General features: G+C 32.0%; 1 protein-coding gene across 3 annotated transcripts in view; it reads left to right on the top strand.

The window, feature by feature from the left end:
• LOC113518030 (protein bunched, class 2/F/G isoform-like) overlaps window positions 1-22,609 on the top strand; it is a 190,386-nt gene that overhangs the window by 80,935 nt on the left and 86,842 nt on the right. For 2 of the 3 annotated variants that reach the window (XM_052892836.1, XM_026902778.3), the window contains one exon: window positions 14,147-14,281. The exons of the other annotated variant lie outside the window; for it this stretch is intronic. In XM_052892836.1, the coding sequence (XP_052748796.1) occupies window positions 14,147-14,281 (135 nt within the window). The remainder of the gene's footprint in view (window positions 1-14,146; window positions 14,282-22,609) is intronic. 3 annotated transcript variants of the gene reach the window in all.

Raw genomic sequence — 22,609 nt, 5'->3', positions numbered from 1 at the left:
TATCTTTACCATTTACATAAAAAATGAACAGCCTACATTAACTGATTCATTCGCCGGATATATGTTATCTTCGTGGAAAAATATGTGTACGCTTCTAGGTATTTCGTGTAATTAATACTGTATTGACTGTACAATTACTTACATATAATTAATAAATTATAAATACAAATTGATGAGTTGCATGGAAACAGATTTTTTTTTTAAAAAATGTACTCTAAGTAATAAAAAATTAAAAATATCTAAAACTCTAAGAAACTAAACTTATATTACGAGGAAGAAAGTAATGTAAGAGAATAACTGTAACGGATAAACTCAAAAATAATTATAAAAATAAAAAAATGTTTCACATATAGAAAGCTACATTATTAGCAAGTAACATGTACTGTATTTCATCTTTAAAAACCCATGCGAATCCGGATCGAGTCGCTAGTATTTAATAAAATGAATGTGTTTTTGTTTTCTTGAAATTTAGAATCAAACTAATTTCAATAATTGTTCTTTTATTTGGCAACAAATTACCCAACTGAAGATTTGTGGTCAATTGTGTAATTTTACAATTATAAAAAGTTAGGATATATTAAATCGCCTATTATTTAATTAATTTCGATGTATGATGTCAGATATTTACGGAAAAGGCCATTACACAGATTATGCACAATATCAATAATATGCATATTGGCATCTCTGTAAAATGTCATATATTTAATAGAACGTTTGAAAAGTGTGCAAAATTTGATATGTTAACAAATATTTAATAGAATATTTTGAAGAGGGTTCAAACAATTTCGAATAATTTTACTTGCTTTTATTTTGTTATGTCAATTATTTTCGTACATACCATTTCATTCTTACTAATATTATGTTTGAGTTCGTTTGTTATCTCTTATGGTCTTTACGGGACAATCAATCTATACACGTAAAATTTGAAATGGAGGCGCAAAAGAGTACTTTTTATTCTGATTTGAATTATTATTATAATAATAGTTCTTATAGTAAAATTCAACTCCAACAAAACGCATAAACATGAATATTTAATGGACTATTTACATCTTTATCTATTTTCATTTCGGGAAGCCTATCTCAGACAGTAAATGGCGAACATATGTATGTATACAGAACGTCATTTATTCCTATCCTATATTTCCTACCAATTATGTACGAGTATGAATAAATTAACAGACATCAATCCAAGTATTTCCAATTATAAAAAAATATACAAAAAAAATCATCACGCGGTCATTGACCCACTAATGGAGCCGCAATGACTTCCCATCAATCATTACATTCGGTACCCGGAAGCTCGAAAGTTCGACGTACGACCTTTCTAATGCCGACCTTGGTGTCGAATTTCAGAGGGTGGCGATGAGGGGCGACTGACGAATGGCGTAGTGAGCCCTGTTTGTAAATAAGTTACAAATATTGACTTATTTGAATCTATACTTTGATATCACTTAGTACTGTTGTGTATACTAATATTACAAAGAAGAAATATTTGATTGTGTACTTGTTTGTAACGGATAAACTTAAAAGTCACTCGACCAATTTCAACAATTCTTTCACCTATAAAAAGCTACACTATGAGCGAATAACATAAGCCAATACTGTTTTTGAAAATTCTATTTACTTGTGCGAATAAAGGCCGAATCGCTGGTTCATGATATATTTTATATCTACTATTACGTCTAACTACCATTTAAAATAATCTACTATAAACTATGAAATCAGCAATATTGCATACATAATACAGAATATCTTGTAGATAATCGTGTTCGTAATAGGTCATCATTAAGATTTGACAAGTATAAATATAAGATTACTTTCCTTGATTTCTCGACTCCTCTCCTATTTATTGATATTACTTGTGTTTATTGTGATAATAAATTATTGGCCGCCATTCTAATACTGCCAGATGCAGTTTTATCTGATCTAGTAAGCAAACGTAAAGTTTCAAATCCTTTCCTTAAGTTCTTAGATAGTAAAAAGTATATACTTAATGCTCTAAGATACTAACTGCAGAATATGAATATTACTACATACAATGTTTCGGTTGCAGCAATGGCAACCGTCGACGCAACAGCGTGGAAAACATAACAAGAGATTACCTTTGTCATGCTGTCCTCGGTTCATTGATTTTATAATACCATAGCTTATCTAAATGTTGTTAAAATTTCATCGCTCGAAAGTAAATAATAGATTAGACGATTAGACACGCACTGCTGTCCCCTCTTAGCCGCCCCCTTCGAGATTCAATGCTCGTCCTTGACGCCTCATCACGTATCAACTAACTAATGCAATTATTAATGTTTACTTACCGTGTAAACACGCACATAATCTGATTCAGTCAATTTTTTTTCGGTCTACGTGCTAGTTTCAGTAATTAAGGATTTTCCGTTAAATTGTCATGTAATCATATGGCTCCCAGACAGAAACGAGTAGTGGTAATATTATAGTAGTTATACATGCCGCTCATTATTACCAAAAACACTGATTATGGACAAGCCAATTTTGCGTTTGCTAATATTCGTGTATATTTTTGTGAAATTATCAGTTATTACGCAATGTTACTATTCTCTAACCACCCAACGGTGTACTCATATTTCTTAGCTTCAGACATTGACATCGATCTAAATACTCGTTTAGTGGAAATTAGTCGTCAGCAATTATGTTATATGTTTGTTAGTGATCGCTTATCGAGTTACCGACTATTAAGAAAAGTACCCTATCTACAAATTTTCTTCTCTTGCTGTGCTAAATACTCGTAAATATCTTATTTATATAATAGGATATTTTCCAGATCAACAAACTTTTAATTAGACATCTACTAATAGACATTAATACAGCAGATCATGTTGGTTGTAGAGGGTTGAGTACTGAAATAAAACTTCATTCTCTTAAAGTAATTATGGTTTTCTTTATTAGCACTTGTCATAAATAAATTTTCAGAACCCAAAAATTACAAGTATTCATATAAATAATAAAAGGAATGTTTGAACAAAATCTGAAAAATAAATTCCACTAATAGTATCAGTCAGTAATAATTTAATTCACATCAGTAGGTATTTCTTAACGTCGAGTATGCAGAGAAAAACTAAAAATAATACTACGTCCAACGCATTCTGGGTGATTATTAGCGTTTAATTTTGAAATGATTACAAACTTAATCTTTTTGACGGTTATTGTGACACATTAAAAGAGAGCATTATTACATTATATAAAACGATTGCGTTGTTTATCAACCCGATCCCGGCGCAGTGTTTGGTTTGAATTCGTCATAAGTTAATTTCGTACTACGTGGGTGGCACCGATGATGACTGCTTCCACACTATTCAGTTTATACTTTGTTTTAACGATGCTGGTCGTAAATTGTAGAGATGTTTTAATTGAAGCTTTCCAATTATGCATTACTCAACTCATTACTTGTTTAACATCGTTCTCACATTGCCGACGTAACTTTGCTGTATACCAATATTGTAAACATTATGCTTAGACTTTAATAATTTCTAACCATTGAGGAGTGATATTTTTTAATACACATTGAATTAATATGTTTCTTAATTTAATTTCATTATTTTAATAGTACCTTACCTTATTATTGCCCTCATTAAGTATTTAAGCTCAATGGCTTTTTTAATCTACTGGATATGTGGATAATTCTACAGAATTAGTCTCATAAAAAGCAAAGTTCAAATGATATGTTCAAAATCATCAGGTTTAGGTATAGCTAATTAAAATTTATATATCCATTTAAAATACATATAAATATAATAAATATAATAAAATATGTTATATAAATTGTCATATCCTGTCTAGCGCAATAGTTTTTTTTTTTGTTTTGTCATAATATATTTTAATGTATACTTATATGCACGTCATATCGCGCTAGTCTTGTTAATGTAATTTATTTAGTACATAATTACTTTGGAAACCATCTCATACATTTCAAGGTTTTGGCTCCAAAATATATTCCGTAGGTTGCATATCATAAATATTATTAATGTACGAGTATATTTTGTTTCCTGTCGCCTATTGCTTTCTAGAAAACGCCATGTGGCTAACGTATAAACTATGTTCAAATACTGCGACAAATCAGGACCTAAATACAGTAGCATCGTGGTTCCAGTGAATGTTGGCTCGTTCCAAGCCGTGAGGTTGCCAATTCTGTATTCTTATTACCTGTTTACTTACCGGAGTATTGTACCAAGGGTTATCGGAGTGCGCGCGTTGAGACAATCTGATGTCTAGACCCAAGAGTCAATGTCTCAATGCCAACGTGACCTTTCTTGAACAATCACCTTTCCTTTTGTATGTAATTACAATTCTTCTAACGAGGCTTATTGAACATGATGAAATTAAAAGTATCCATTGCAACTGTATCTACTGTAATTTAGCTATTCATATTGATTCGGTGTTTGCTTTTGCAACAGTCAAAGATAATGGTTACACTTTGTATATTAGTCTTACCTAAAATTTAAGAACCATTCTGTTTACGCCGTCGTAAAAACATGAATGAAAATAAATTCTAAATAACGACTGTCTATCAGGTTGGTTGTTATCTTGCTAATTTTACTCCGTTTACATCCACTAATCTTGAAACGTTCCGGTTTTGTTTTCGATTTTTATCGTAAACAGACCGTTAGAGCTGAACGTAAAAAGAATACTGAAATCTTTATTTAATTCTCGTTAAACAACACTTCTAAGGAAAGTTCGAAACAAAAACCAACAACAGCGACCAATTTAGCCACAAAAATATCGCACAGACACGTGTAACCTTTTTTTTTTTTGTAATCAATTAGGGAACAGACTGACAGCCCACCTTGGGACTTAGTAACTGCTAAGCATATTATAAACTCACAAAGGTTTGTCACGTATGCCGAAAGCATTTTGTATTGTTAATACTAAAATAAAGAGAATAACTCATAACATAAATAAATGGCATTACATATCATTTTCAAATCGATAAATAGCCTATATAAAGTACTGCTTACTTACGATGACCAGTTTTAATAGAACTTTGCAGTTACCATTTATTTCTACTTTTCCTTCCGTGGAATTGACCCTGCGAATAGGCGATAAGGTCAACTTTCATTGGCCGGTTGCACTGTTCGCGAGCTTCGGTCAAGGTGAGTGCGGCGCCTGACTGGAGCCGATGAATATAAACAATCGGTTGTGAATAATTCTCCAAATCTGCTAACTGTCCGGATGCTGTCACAGGTGGAGGTTAATCGTATGTTTGGTTAAGGACGCGTTTGTCATTATTTAAACATTACAAATATTTGTATTCGGAGATTTGTACGCCTTAATTTACATCTATTAATAGTAAACATGTCTATCAATAGTAAATAGGAAATTATTATTAAATGCAAGGACAACGTGAATGATCACTAAATAACACAAACAATCTAGTCATAGGTGTATTTAGAAGGAGTATTTAGTTTTAAAAATGTTTCCGCCTACGAACACTCAGGTTGTGGAATGAGCTCCCTGCCGAGGTTTTCCCAAGAGCCTACATGGGGTTCTTGAAAAGAGGAGTAAAGAGGTTTCTTCAGGATCGGCAACGCACGCGTAATACCTTTGGTATTGCAGGTGTTCATAGGCTTCGGTAACCACTTACCATCAGATGGGCCGTATGCTTGTTTGCCACCTCAGTGGTATAAAAAAAGTCTTCAAAATCTTAAAAATCATCTGGTGTCTACCCCAAGGTGCAAGCAAAGCTTTGCAAAACATGTCTGAGAATACATATGAACCTACCAAATCAAAAAAATAATCATAAACACTCTCATGCATGTGGTATAACCCATCTGAATGAATAATCGGATATTACAAATATTAAATATCTATAATGTCTTCATTAGTTTTTTATGATGTGCGCAAAGTGAAACGGGTACTAATGACCTTTCCTCATCTTATTATTTTGTATGTTCATAGCATTTTTACTCATTCGATATTTATGTTGGGTCGGTCCTGCTAATTTTAAGGCTTTAGAGTAATTTGTCCAGTTTGGGTAATCATTTTTCAATAAATTATGCCATAGTGGTCCACTAGATAAAAATCATATTCTACCTTTTCTATATTCAACCTCTATCTATATATACCAGTATGTTTTAATATCGTGGATCATTTAAATGGAGAGAAAAGGGATTGTGGGAAAATAGCGTGTTGCATGTTTCTAGCCTTAGCTTTGTGTATGTGAATTTGAATAAAAAAAAATGCATACACTAATCAAAACCTGCCCAAATAAAATCATATATTAATAACATAAGATCTGGTTTGATCTGGTTGTAATTAATGCCAGATAAGTTAAAAGTTAAGAATCACAACAAATATCTACCTATACCTACTAATTTGGACTTTGGTTCGCATGTGATAATAAATATTTACATAGGTAAATAATGTTATGTATAGTTACTATGCTATCAACCCGGGTCAACACATGTCGTTAATACTTGTTTTTACCTACCTATTAATTTATATGTTTACATTATTTTAATTAGTCACAATTCGCAGTTTATGTTACAGCAGTATGTAACATGATGTTTTTTTTTAATTTGCACTATATGTTTGCAATTAAATTTATCACATTTGCGGTCATGTGTAATCACATATGTTTTATTTTCAATTCCTCTCCTTCTAACACGAATTTGTATAAAAAATGACATTATCTTAACTATTTGACATTCCTCACGTTTCATTAGACGTTCCTTTTTGCCACATAAATAATATAAACTTCATTGCTTATGTCATATAGCTTATTTTTAATTAATCCTGTTTGTTCGTGTTATCGCGCCGCGCACGCGCTACAAACGACGTCTTTTATGATTTATAACCTAGGTTATTGAAGGATATCATTGTTAGCTTAACGGCTACGACGATTACACAATCGCATCGTTTGACTGTTGTCGAAGGTTATCGCTCACTACACGTTGTTCGCTTGTGAAGTTGACCGCTTTGTTATGGTATTTCACGTTTCTGATATTTGTTCCTACCCCGGTTATTAGCCATTGGTTGAACTATTTGGACTTACTGACAACAAAAATAATGGGTGGCTATTTTGTGGTATCAAATCTAGCATTATTTCACAACTACTAATTGTATAACTACTAGAACTTTCAAATAATACAGTCCAGTTGATAATTTAATATCGGTTTAAATTAGCTTATAAGATTATTTTTAAAACTTATGTTCATTTTTTAAAGATGTCTACGTACATGCGTAAATGCGTCGTTACCCCACTGAAAAAGACTTTTGAATGAAGTCGAAACACTTGTCAGAAATGACAAATACAGTATATTCATAAAATTCCTGTTGTACATGTATTTAGCTTGGAAAAATCAGACAAATTTTAACTGCATATATTGCCCTCGACATAATGGTCTTGAATTTCTCTTCTTGACCCCTAACTGGTGTATGTTATAAATAAATAATTATTTACTCATAATTTTATAACACTCAAATCAAGATAGTTACTTAAAAGTAAATAGAAAAATACGCTTTATATCACTCTCATTGTCCAAGTAATATCAGACTTCAGTTTAAACAAATTAATTTAATTAGATTATTCAATTACAATTTTATTTTTCATGCAGATTAATGATTGCATAAACAAGGTGTTGATTTTACTAATGTTCTACATTACCACTCACTGGCAAGAAATACAGTCGCAATAATTAGCGTTAATCAATTTCACGCTCGCGGAAAATACAGCACTAATTGCTTTCAAGATCCAGATGATCTATCTCCCCATTTGGTGGTCTGCCAGTACGAGTTTGCAAAGCGAATTCCAAGTGATCATTTCCTTGCAAAACTGAATACCTACAAATACTATACGCGAGCGTGGATTTAGTTTTAAGTCTCTAATCTCTTAGAGTATAGAGAATGTGGGCGCGTTTTAGTCTAAATTCTACAACTTAATATTTAGACAACAGATTTGTTTTGTATTTTTCATTCAGAGCTTCGTGATTAGAAACATTGGCCACTACCTACTTTAAATCGCCAATTTTCATACAAATGATTTGCAAAGAATTCTGTATCGACGCGTCCTTAGTTGAATTTACAGGGTACAGAGGAATAACATCCGATTCCTTAAGAATGGCAACGTTGTCAAAATTTTGTTACCATGGTACATATTAACTTTCCATCATTTTTTTCTAAGTTGTAAAAAAAACTTAATGATAAATGGTTATGATAATGGTTAGCTGGTAGAAAATGTCATATGGCCTTGCAACTTGTACAAAATTTTATTGTGTAATAAAAATAAATAATAATAATTCTTATTAATCCACCTGCTTTTCAAGATGTTTATGACATTTTCCATAATACTATTTTATTTAACATTAAAATATTAATCGAGATGTACCAGTCTTAATATTTTTTTAAATGTATTTATTCATCAAGTTTCATATAATGAGCCCATTTAAATGTTGATGACGCAAAGTAAATTATGTAAATGTCCCATTTTAACAAAACGGGTTATATTAAATTATATTGTTCTATTTTAACAAAACAAGTTATATAAAAATATAACGTTCTATTTTAATAGAACGAGTTATGTAACGCGATGACAGATGAAATATGTTATCAACAGTTCAAAACATGAGCTGCCACGTTCTACGAAATCGCTACATTCTCGTGAAGCATCACGTAACAATATATTTAATTGAGCTTCTTTTATTTAAAATACATGTCAAAAACTATATCATTATTATATAATCTGTCCTCGAAAAGGAATAAATTAAATATTATTTAGCAATTACTACAGATTACGCTAAACAAGTAACAACTCACCGTATGGTCCCTGCCAAGCGAATAACTACTGACAAAAACCCCCCAAATGGGGAGGTTGAAGTTTTCCAACTCTTTCTCTATTATATTATATTTTATACTATTATTAATCTTTTTACGATATCCCTAGGATTAAGAGGAGGATTGTTAATCAATTGTTATTTTAAATTTAGTACATTACTACGACAAAAATAACATATAATAATTACAAGCAAAAGAATTGTACCTTGAAATAAAAAGTCACAATTGTGTACATTAAGAAAATCTAACAGTATTTTTTTTAAAACCTGATGTTATCAAACTAACCTTCGCGTAGACCTTGCATTGCTTCTAGTAAAATGTTATTGCCAGTGCAATCAGTGTGTCGATATTTTAATATATTACTCAATGTATGTATGTTCGTGAAATATTAATTGTAATTATATTGAGAACTGGTATGATTGTTTTAAATTTATTGCTTAGATCAAGAATGAGAGTATTCTTAACATTTCTAGCTAAATAAATAGGCATTGACAGAAATCCGCAACTTATTCAGTAATCTTTTTTTCATCACATTATCATTGTCTTTATTTAACTATTTGTTTTATAATGTAATAACAGCCGTTTTAACTTACGTGTAATTTCGAAAAAGCTCGACTAGTTTTGGAACCATTCGGATCTCTTAATCTTGAGCGGATGATAATATAATGTGTACTTACGAAACTTTCAATAATTATTTGTCGTTTGTAATAAATGAAAATATTTCTTAACTAATGAATCGGCTCACTTCGCACGGATACATAGAAATTTTGAAAATATTATATAATAAAATTTATTAACGTCTTTCTGCAGAGCAAGTCTTGCCCATAAGGGCAAGAAATGCCTATTATTATCACACTTGGCAAGCGGTTTTGTATTATTTATATTTTTTTTATTTTCTTGCATTGGTGTGCTCTGTTTTGATATTTTTTTATTAAATACTAGTGATTCGGTGCAGATTCGCACGTATAGATAGTATTTTTCGAAACCTTTGTTACTCACTAATAATGTAGTTTTCTAAAGGTGAAAGAATTAATTAGATGATAAGTTTTTTAGTTTGTCCATTACAAACAAATCTTTCCTCTTTATAAAATTATTATAAATGGAAATTGATCAGCTGTATAAATATTATCTGTCGTTTATATTTTTATTTATCAATTTCTCAAGGATCCGGTATAAAACAACAATAAAATGTAATATATACGTCATGACATGCAGTCTTTCAAAACACTACAACTGTCTTTGTCATGCGTCAGATATAATCAACACGGAGGTAAAATGCACTAGGAATCAACGTCATCGCTGTTGCCAGTCAGGGTGAGATTGCACTGCGTAGACGTTTCCTACATTGCATACTAGGTACTAACAGTTCTCGCGACTTGTTCAGAGTGAAATGATTATGATTCTGATACTGGTCTATTTCATCAGTAGAATTAAGAAAAATTGTAATCAAGTTTTGTTAAATTACGACACATAAACACTCTGAATGAAAAGAATAACAAATCGAAATGTACGATCATTTAAATTACTTTTTTTTACTACTATCGGACATAAGAAGACTATTTTAGGTCGTGTCAATCATTTGTTTGTTTACATTAAGTCTATTAAAATAGACTATAACTAAATGCATTTATTATTCGTTCGCTGTAGAAAACACCAAAAAAAGATTTAACAATTTCAATAAAAAATAATAAGAATGGAAAAATGTGCGTGTTAAATCACAATATTTTTCTTTCTTGTATTATTCGTTTTTATTTATTTATTTAATAACCTTTAATTGCTTATATTACAATTTCACATAAATAATACGTTTCACAACGGTTAACAAATAGATAAATTCAATTACATTGTTTGGTGAATACAGTAACAACTGTTCATACTTTTATTCTCATGTTATCTTCCAACGTTTTCAATTTCTCTCTATCATCTGTGGTTTGTCGCCACTTTGACCCTATCGCTTTTTTCAGCCATTAATCGTACTTAACATTTATTTATTTATAGTTTATTGTACAAACTAATAATACTTAAAGAAGTGTGCATATTTATGCAATTTTAAGTTTCTTATAAAAAAATATAACAGTGGAAAGCAAATGAGCTTCACTCTTCAAGAGTTCTCTTCCAGTAAAACATTTTCATACTCTTTAAATGTTCTTTTCATACAAGTCAGGTCATAATAACCAGTTACGTTACTAGAGAACGAAGGAATTCTCTAGAAACAGCTTTAATTATCGTCGTATATTACTATGTCGGAAATACTTTACAAGTACTATTTATTAATTTAAAGTAGTTAATTTAATATCTGGTTCGTAATTGCACTGTAACCTTTCTTCGTTTCACACTCACTGATATAACACAAAGGTCACCTTTGTGTTATAACACTACCAGTATTGGTCAACAGAAAGGTTTTACTGTAGTTCAAAAATATTGCTTGTATTTATTATATATAATAACGTATTTTAATTAATAGTGTTTAAAAAAATACTAAACATTAGACAAGCTCATAAGCTTGCTATATGCATGAGACAGCTAATAGCGATGTCTATTTTATTTTACGTACATATTATACGTTAAAATTCAGATTCAGAAAAAAAAAGGTCTGACACATACGAGTACTTGTGATAATAAATGTTTCTACGTTTTGATCATACACAAAATGATTTTATAGCTGAAATAGTCTTAATATTGTACCAAAACGTACAAATTATCAATTAATATATATTTATTCCATGATGTGATGTAAATGTGGCAATAAATTATTAATATAGATGATGATATCCTTAAATCCTTATAGTACCTTATATAAGCGGACTATGACGTATCTTTGTATACGTTTTCACTCTAATTGTCATCAAATTTGTCGTAAACGTGAGATTCATGTTAATATTGGTGTTAGAATTACATCATCTGTTATTTTTTTGGTTTTGTAAGTTTACATTTATTTATATATTTATCCTCAAAATACACTTTTCATTATATGCTATTTTCTTTCGGCAATTGTAAAGTGACGTGCACGCCCACTTAACCCATCTAATTGATTTTATAATTATATACACTTAGTAGATATGTACTAATTATAAAATCTACTAATACATACTAGAAGTTTTTAGTTTTTTATGAAGTTAGTAAACGTAAGCTGTATTTAAAATTTCCGGACTCTTACTTTGTTTAATAATCTCCTCCAAAGTATACACTGTAAACTGTTACTAATTGCAATAAATATAATTGCTTTCTTAAGTCTTAAAGTTATTAAAATTAATATATTTTACAAATGCTTTGTTAATAACATCTCTGTTACAAATTCCTACTTCCTGTTCACACTCAATGTCGTCATCGCCTGTACTGATGGTTTTGTGAAAACAGATACTGATATTAAAATGTTTAAAGTCGGAAACGTTACATTATTACCCCCGATATTGTCACGGAAACGTACACTGGCCTTCTAAAAACACACATGTGGTAAACGATTTGCAATAATTTCATTTGTATCATAAAATGTCACGATATTTTGTTTGAAAAATGCAAACTCTTTTGTGTAAAGGTTTCATCTACTTGTGTATACATCCATTACCATTCATAAGCGATGGATGATGATGAGCTATGTCTAATAAGAATCAATGCTACGTTTCTTTTGTTTGTCATTGTTTTGTTGTTTTTAGGATTCCGTGCCAAAAAGGTACATTGAAACCCTTATGGCAGGAACTTTGTCCGTCTGTCCGTCAATTTTCAACCGTAATCATGGCCCAAAATAAGAAATTATAAATTGTGCCAGTTAATTTTGAACTTTCGCATTGTTAATACATGTTTTAAATATACTGTCGGTACTGTAGCACCACGTCATGATCACGACGTGGTGTAATCCTCGTCGAAACGTCGACAATGGATATCAAGTATAAGGGTAGTATTTTCCTTCAATTACGTGAAAATAGTATGTTTAAAATGCAAATTGTAGGATTAATAATAATAACTATTAGATATCAATTTCGTATGAAATGTAATATAGATAATTTTATGTACGGAACCCTGAGCCTATGAGATCATTTTGCACCTAACTTGTATTTTGCATTGTTAAGCGTACTTATTGTGTAGAACTCCATTTACTTTGATTATTTAGAATTCATACCCGTCAATAGATTCACATAACTTTTCATAGTATTTTTCTAGTATTTTCAAATTAGTGACATAAATAATTAACTGGATTTAGAGACGAAGTGATATCACACGTTATCATAGAATACAAGTTGTGCCTACTTTTACACTCATAGTATCAATAGAAATGAAAGTTCGTCATTAGATTACAAACTATAGAATATTAGCATTTAATTCTATCACAATCTCACATAGAAATTGATCCCTAAAACTAATGCAAAACATGTTAATACAACAATTAGTTGCTGAAGTATCTTCTCTTTAACAATAAACAACCTTGGTAATGGCGACATATTGGCTGTGCTAGCTACCGACGTCTGTAACTGACGTGCTCAGTCCATTCATACTCCGGTTGCGTACAGCGCGACATATTTCTAGTTCGTTGACGTAGAGGGACCGCCTAATTGCCCGTTCTCGCCCACTCGGCCTGCGTGACCGATTCCCAGAACGACTTCCTTCTAACACTCCATCTTCCTCACCACTGTGATTGGCATATGAATCACCGTCATCTTCAATTACTTATACTATGGAAGCATTGACTGATTTATTTTGTCGTTAACTGCCGTCTAAATGGCTTCTATTGTCGGGCATAATTTTAATTAACTAGATATACATGGACTCTGTCCAACTGATGCATCTCAACCGATTAAATATTATCAAATGATTTTTATTTTATAATATTAATTCCGGAATGCTTGCTTGCCATATGTACCCATATAACTGACACCCCGTTGCCTTGCCACTAACTGAATATCACTGCTTACGTATCTTCGCCCCGCTGAGAATGCTCTGCTTCGCTCCGCTGTCTGTAGTTATTATAAGCGAAAAGCGAATTCGCAACATAATAAACATCGGCCTTTATAATAATCCAGTACTTAAATACTTAGCGTTGTATCTATCATCGATGTAAATAGAAGAGATTAGATTAGTGAAAACAAACAGTCCATAACAATAACAATCCTTAGATTTCATTTCCAAGCAAACGGCTTATCTGCTCCAATATTGTTACCATAGACGTTTAGAGACCCCGTAGCACAGTAGTTATTAAAATGTTTAATTCATGCTTGTGCCCCATTTTTCTTTTTTTTTTTACAATATATCCCAGTATGATGGTCTGTGTGATTGAATTGCAAGTTGGAGCAGCTATGCCAGGGTTATGAATGCTCGACGCTAGGGCAATGGTGATATGGTGATGTGTCGGCAGCATCAGCGGGCTGGCGTTGGCGCTCGGCGGCAGCGGCGCTGGCAGTCCCAGTGGTGCGCCAGATACCAGGGAGCAGACGGCAACGTCGTCTCGTGCAGCGTCACCGCCACCTTCCGACAGGCAGCAACACTGCAGGTAGCATTCCACGCTCGGAACGTTTGGCTTCTGTGGCAATCGCTGTGTGTTCTATACGACGGGAACTGCTAACAATGTACATACTTTTATAAATTATATTGATAGAGTATCGCCATAGAAATGTTTAAATAAAAACGTGTCAACTTTTTCATATAATTTTGCGTGATAAATAGTTATGAGTGATTCTTTTATATCTGCTATACTTATTTTGTCTTACAATTTCTGCAATTTTTCAATTCGTAAACTATTATTTTATTTATTAAATAATACGTCAAGATACATTTTATGCGTTAGTATGTAGAGAATATTGATAATAAAAAAAACGAGTCAGTTAATTTGACAAGTAACTGACCAAAAGTTGACACGTTTTTGAGGCCCGATGCTCTATCTATATAATCTAAGATACTTCTATAAACTACATGAGGACTCTTGACAGTCAAACGATATTTTTAAATGTTAAAGAATGGTATTACAAAGCTAGCATTTCATTGTCATGCTGTTGTGGTGTTGGTTATTGTTCTTTTGATTTAATTACTGTTTTGTACATTTTGAAATGTACATTCAAAATTTTACATGTTATATCAGAACGCCATACATAAACGTTCCTGGTATGTGTGCATGCTTGCCTGCCAAGTGTTTTTGTTTCTTTCTGTTTTGGTGGTGTTGCAGATTTGTTTATGTCTATGTGTATAATGTGTTTATATATGTATTATAATATCCACATTGTTTAAAGAACATCGCTGAAAGTTAAAACTTGTTGACGCACATACAGAGGATGAGTGCGGACAAGATCTTGACTTGACTGTCTCACTAAACACATAATAGTCAAGATATTAACATTTCATGAATAATTCAATGAGCAAATTAGCGTAATGCCTTCTTTTACAATGTATTGTCAAAGTTTTGCAATTTATGCTTCGTTTGCTTGACTTAGACATATTTATTGATCGGAATAAAAAGTAGTCTATATTCATCTCGATGCCAAATGTAATATTTCATAATGTCTGCCAATTCAGAACCGATTTTTATAATACTAGTTGATGGTAAGATTCTACTGTTGTAGTAAATGTAACAACTGATGATGATATTTTTAGACCTGCTTTTCCTACTTCCATAAAATTTACAATTGGTTTTATCTCTGTGATTTATTCTAATGAGAATAGCAAACAAGCTAGATAATCCGCCTGACTACATGTGTATGTTTTCTTTCATGAAACTCTATCTAGAATTGGAACCGTATATGCTTTATTATTCATATATCTAAAGCATATTGGTGGGGGAGTACTTTCTATTGAATTGCTTTTGATTGTAGTTTTCAAGTTTACATAGCCTTGAGTTTTATTAACCTACATTATAAATTCATTCGATATTTACTACTTTCATTCCTAAGTGAAGCATCACCAATAAATATCATTTATTTTTTATTCTCATAGGTTCAACGTTGTTTGAAATTACTATTTATTTAAATAATGTATTTATTCTATTATTGCTTCTAGTTTGTATGAATCTTTTTTTATTGAGGTGGCGGTAGTTTGATGAGATTTATTTTTCTTTATGGTAATTATCCCTATAATATGGCGATTTCAATTATTGCGTTTATACGTAAGAAAATGGAATGGTGACCCCGCCTGCGCTAATGGTATACACTGGCGGAGTACCAGTGAGGGATGATAGATGAGGATGAAAATGCAGGTCAGTTAGCCCATCATGATGGATACACTTGGAATTCAGCACGATGGTTTCCAGGGGGGACCACGTGGAAGTCAACCTGACAAAGTAATGTACTCAACATTGCTAACAATGCGACTAGTAGTTTGCATTACTAACAATCCCCCCCCCCCCTTTGTACGCATATTATTATACTAGTATTATTTTGATATTACATCTAGTTCACGTTATAAATCTTATGGACTACAGACAGAGAGAACTATCTCTAACAACTCTATCCTATAAGTACTTTACATACATTTCTCTTCATCCACTTTTATAACTCCGCCTCTTGTATATACGTACGCCAATTCTGATAATTCAATATTTAAAAGTATATTTTCCTCTATAATATTAAATATGACTTTTTTATAAAGTTAAAATAAACACTAATTACTGTACCTACTATACTTATTGCGTCGTTGGTCTGTACTGCGTATGCAGACGAGAAAGCAATAGGCAAAAAACAAAAGCCTGTTTGCTTTAATCGTAATTTATCCAGGTCCGACTGTAGGGTATTTGAGAGAGCGATATCTCTTTATATTTATAAATATTAGATATTAAATATAAAAGAAGAGTGTGTATGACTAGTTGTGTTCGCAGCTTAATCTTAAATCAAACTATTGAGACCTACGCAGTAGTAAATAAAATAATTTTCAGAAGTAATCATCAAAATTGGTTCAGATTTGGCATAAACGATCTGACTCGATATGTATCGTATGCTATTACGTCAGTCTTAGAGATTGTACTAGAACGTTTTTGACATTTAATGATTTATTAATGTGACTTTTAAAATTAATTTAAAAATATAATCTAGATTAAGATTTTGAATTTACTAGTAATAATTAAAAAAATTAAACAAATTTAAGTACACTTTCACAGAAATGTCAGACATTTTGGGAATATTACGAAGCTTCTTAAACGACCTTCGCGGAAACTAGCTGGCATGTGTATCCGAAAAGGTCGGACAATTCCCACCTACATAAGCATTAAGTGTCACACGTTGTTAGTTGTTGTTTTTCCTTTTGAAGTATAGAATCCTAATAAGATATTACTATAGTGTACTATATATTCATCAAACCGCAACAAACACTGAGTGCGCCACTGTGTTTAGCTTAATTTGACCATACACTCGAATTGGAGGCTTACGTCATTCTCTCAGAATAGAACGCGGCTTGCTTTCAATAGGGACTGAGTTATTGTAAGTTTTTGCGTGGCGGTTATTGACTCGCCTTTAGATGTCACAGCAAGGGCGCATAACATGATAATCTGTAATTGATTGGGTCTGATGTTGTTGATGTGTATTCGATGACAACATCAATTTAATTTTTTTATATCAATAAATTTTATATAAATAATTTATACATTTTGTACCTCAAAAAAGTTACTTCCGTCGTGAGAGAACACATCGATGAACGACGAGCTGTTTTTTTAATAGCTAAAAATGAAAGTGATCCCATCTGCGCTATCTATATATACTGGCGTGCCACCAGTGAGGGATGATAGGTCAGTTGGTCCATAGTGATAAATTCATCAATTAATAACCGCGATGATTTCCAGAGAGAACTCAAATTCAAATAATCTTTATTCCAATAAACTTGTTTATAAGCACTTTTATACGATCTCAATAAACTTACCACTAGATACAAACTTGCTATTCCGAAGTATCATTTAAAAAAATTAATAGGTATTTTATGGGATTTGGCATTAAATGTTATAATAAGATACCAATAGATATATTGGATCTACTTTTTAATAAATTTAAAACTGTTATTAAAAAACACTTATTGAACAAAACCTATTACACTCTAAACGATTACTTGAATCAAAAACGTGCATGGTGTTAATCGCTCATGCACGGACTTTTTAATGACCATATTAGACATAGTACATTCAAATAAATATGTGTATACTTATTATATACATAAGTTGACAGAGATTTAAAAGAGTAACTGTTAGAGTTTCTTGCGGATTCTTCTCTGCAGTTAACAAGCTCTTTTAAATCGTGATTTTCTATGAATCCATTGCAGCGTTCGGAATTTTGTTATCTGCTGAGAAGAACCCACAAGAAATTCAACAGTTACTCTTTTAAATCTCTGGTAACATTAATTGTATTTATATATTGAACCATGTGTATGTTGACCTGATAAAGGGTATATTACTAGTAATGGGACAGTTAGACAGACAAATCATTACTGAGAAACACTTGCACAATGACGAGATGTTTTGATTGAAAATCTTTAAAGTAAAAACTCGTAACCGTTTGGTACAAGTAGAATTTTCAATACACAGTACAACAGGCAATGTGTTGTTCGACAAAAAAGACATGAAAAATGTCTTCACATATGGGAAAAACACGAAATAATAAATCGTATCATTTACAAAAAGAATAATTAAAATCAGTTCAAAATTGTTAATTTCTATTGTACATATCTATTACAGTGTCAGAAAAAAATACAAAATAATTGAGAATCTCCTTTTAGTAAATAGACCTGCAAATGGCGCTTAAAAACTACTAAACAGTTTTTAAGCCACTTTAAGGACAAAAAAAGATTAAGAACCTTATTCTTTCATGTGTTTTGTTAATAGTTATTATTTTTTTACATATTGTATAACTATGATGTATCTCTATACTAAATTTCATTCAAATCTGTTCAGCTTTTAAGCTTAAGTTTAAGCGACGTTGAATAGTGAGGATAAGAATTACATTTATTTTAGGCGTTTATAGAAGCATTACCTGCTCCTATAACAAGGAACTAATTTTTAAATCTTCCTTCTGTTGCTTCTGAGGTACTTTTTATGTCCTCTATAAATATCAAAATGCTTAAATATTTCCGTCATTCATTGCAAGTTTTATACTTAACGCTTCAGTTTGAGCATCAAGCAAAGTGCTCACTTAGTGGCGATTACCGCGAGTTGGGAATCCACTCGACGGCCGCGAATATGCGTGCCTATTATTCTTTCGTGAAAGCACTTGGAAATAATTGCTAGCATTAAAAACGATTTTTGTGGTACTCGAGTGAAATTTAAACCTTTAACCATCAAACCATTTTCATTTTGCCCAAGAAATGATTAATTGTGAATATTGAACATTACATTTGAAACGTAAAATTTTTCATATTTCATATAATATTCATTTTCGCATTGCCTCTTCTACGAAGAAATAATTTTATAGCCTAGCATTGAAATGTATAATACGAGAATACTGCTTTAAACTAATACAATTAGTCGTCTGACCCTCATTATTATTAATTTAATAGGATCAAACAACTCGTTTTAACGAAAATTACTTGTCAAGAACGTATCTCGAGCTCCTAATCTCATCCACAATACTAAAAGTTCGTTTTTATTTACACCATTAAGAGATCAAAAATTGAACTTAGATGTAACGTAAACCTATTCGTCCTGAAACTTTTGACAAATATTTTTTATTAGTTACAAATATTTGAAATAGTCAAAGGTCAAATACTGTCTTTAAAATTAATCATTTCCTAAAATAAATTCATCATTTCTTGTTAGATAAACAGAATGAGAAATGAAAAGATAAGATTTCGTGCTTTATTTAGGTTATATTGTCTAGCCTTTCGCTGATCTGAAAGTTATTCCAACCATTGTAATATCATATCATTATTATATTAGCCGTTAACTCTCCACTACTGAACATAAGCTTTCCCCATAAGGGGATTTTGCCAGTAGTTTTCACACTCGCTGGGGATTGGCAACCGCATTTAGGCTTTGGGGATATTTTAAGAGGGGCGCTGCTGTTCATCCCTTCACCATTAAGTTCCCTTAGTAGTCTCTTATGACTCCCACGGGAAAAGAGGGAGTGGTCCATCCTATGCCGGGACCACACGTTATTTGTGTTATATTATTTCTAAAATAAAAACTAAATGTTTGACTGTTTGTTTACAGTAAACACCGGACAAAATTTGAATGAAACAACACTGTTCTCCTAAGAGATGAGAACATTCGTAACATAAAAAAGAAATCCATATAAAAACAACACATATGACTAGAGCTTACGACACCTTTTTCAGTTATATTTTGAATTCATCAGGAATGAAACGCAATGCTTATCCAGTGTTACTTAGTTTTTCAACCATGTAGCCCGGCGACTGTCTGGTCTTCGGTAACCCTGTATCTTCCACTATATTATTATTGATCTAAACTGTAACACCGTTCTCTCGTCGACTATGCCATATTCGAACTGAAAGTTGAATCCTATCCTAAAATATTTACTCGTCATCATAATCTCCCGCGGCGCACTCGCTCAGTATCTAATTGTTAATCTATTGTTTGTCAATCAAAATAATTTCTTTGCGTTGTTATAATTTGCGTTCACTTATTGAATTTTTCAGTGTAAGTTCCCGCTGCTTTGTTGCCACGAATCATTTTTACTATTGATATTTTTTTCCAATAACTTTTGATCCTCCTCCTATAGTCTATTCCTGCACTCAAGGAGTGATCTTTCAATATCCATAAAATCTGTATCATACCAGTGCCTTACATATTATCATTGTCTTGATTTTTGATCATAAAATTGAAGCAACTTTCAAATTATTTACTGAGCGATGGAGTTCTCTTCTATACAAACAATTTTGTCATTGTAAAATTTTCAATTTCATCACCAGTCCCATATCATCATCATCATATCAACCTTTAACTGGACATAAGCCTCCCACGGGAGGGAAGGGAGTTGCCAGTAGTTGTCACGCTTAGCAACCGTAGTCAGGCTTTGGAGATGTTTTAAGAGGGACGCTGCTACCCATCCCTCGCCCTTTCTTTTTAACGACACCTCCGCGAAAGAAAGGAGTGGCCTATTCTATGCCGGGACCACACACCAGTCCCATATACTTAACACATAATAAACCGATGACGAAACTCCTGATATATTTTTCGTATATATATTTATAACTTTCGTAATTAAAGCGCTCCATGAAATATTAATTATATTTGACATTGCGGCATAAATATAATATTCGAGATATAATTCACATTAAAATTAATTTTAACTTAACCTTGCTCCAAGTTCGTTAGCCGCAACATTCGACAGTGGACTTCAAATGTCGCTGGTCATTTTGTAAACAATATAATAATTTATCTTATGTTAGCAAAGGACCAAGACCAAGTAAACCCTGTAGTACTAAGGACGTTTATTGCAGAGACCGTTTGTTATCTCTAGGTTTCAATACATCTCTAACGTCAAAGGATTTTAACATCATGTCATTGAAAATTGATCTGAGTATTTAAAAATAAACCCAGGCGCATTTGTTCTAAAAAATCCTAAAGGTCTAATCGTTACACGTGTAAAGTGATTTGCATTGTAAAGGCCCGTAAAGAGTTTCTGTACTGAGCTCCGTTATAATCTGCTTAGCAACGACCAACCACGACTGGGTTCGATGGCCGGCGAAAGCTTCGAACTCAATGTGGCGACCTCATGGATTCGCAATTCATCATTTTCTACAATCACTGACATTATTAAATGCACTGTTTGAAAAAGTGCCGATTCGCATTACAGCGTTTTTTATGTTAGTATTGTACCACTTTACAAAATTATTAGAATACCCTAAGAATACATAGTTCTAATCATCATATATCTGACAAATAGACCTCCGACACTGAGTTTTAGTTCTATTTGTTTAGTCAAAACACTCATCGCCTTTGATATTGCATCCTCAAAATGTTAATATTTATATAAATTGAAAACAGAATATAAACTCATATTGTGTTTATTACAAACGTAAGAGACCTATGAATTAAAATAATTAGATACACAAAAATGTACCTAATGTACCTAAACCAGTTATTTTGGTCTAAAATACTAAACTACTAAACCGAATTTGATATAGTTTCTATGGAACCAATCTGTATGTCTTTTCAGATAAAAAAAAATCCAAATCGATTTGGAACTGACCGAGTTATGAGGTAATAAACACAAAAATATACAACCAAATTGATAAACTTCTTTTTTTAAGTTTATCGATAAAAATGTCTCATTCTCCTTTATTTTAAAATGAAACCAAAAACAAAATTTTCGCAAATATTTTAGGCGAATCTAAAAGTTGTAAACGTACACCTTATTGATCTTTTCTCTCATATTTTTTGTCTCATACCACCGTAACTAACTCCCTGTCAATCAACTATTGTAACAAGCCAATATTTTTTTCTGCTTCTGGTCTCCACATCTTACCTAGGTGTGAATATCGGTAGTCTCAAAACCTAGATAGATGCTCTGTTCATTCGTGTCAAATTTCTTTCACCTGAGCCCAAGAGATGGCCTAAATCTGCCATAGCTATTAGCTTCATAATTCAATCACGTATTTCGGATACTCATTCAGAGTTCGTGCAAAAAATATTATGCGTTCCCATTAATATTTCTTTTCGTCGTGTACCTTAAATTTTTCATTAATTATAACGTTGGGTTACAGTTATTATTCGGCCCCATTTTGTACAAAGTAAAACTGAATTTTTGAATGCTAAATACTTGAAAAACATAAATAACTAAGGTATTTTTCATATATTTTGAACGCAATGAACTGATTACGTCAACGATATGCTCAACTAAAAATAGTAAGCAAGGAGATCATATTGTGGTCTAAAGACTGCATCCTTGCCCTTAGC

Source organism: Galleria mellonella, unplaced genomic scaffold, assembly GCF_026898425.1.
Source record: "Galleria mellonella isolate WM207_F2 unplaced genomic scaffold, CSIRO_AGI_GalMel_v1 utg171, whole genome shotgun sequence".
In the NCBI taxonomy this organism is placed as follows: Eukaryota; Metazoa; Arthropoda; class Insecta; order Lepidoptera; family Pyralidae; genus Galleria; species Galleria mellonella.
This window is presented reverse-complemented; position numbering and strand designations above follow the sequence as displayed.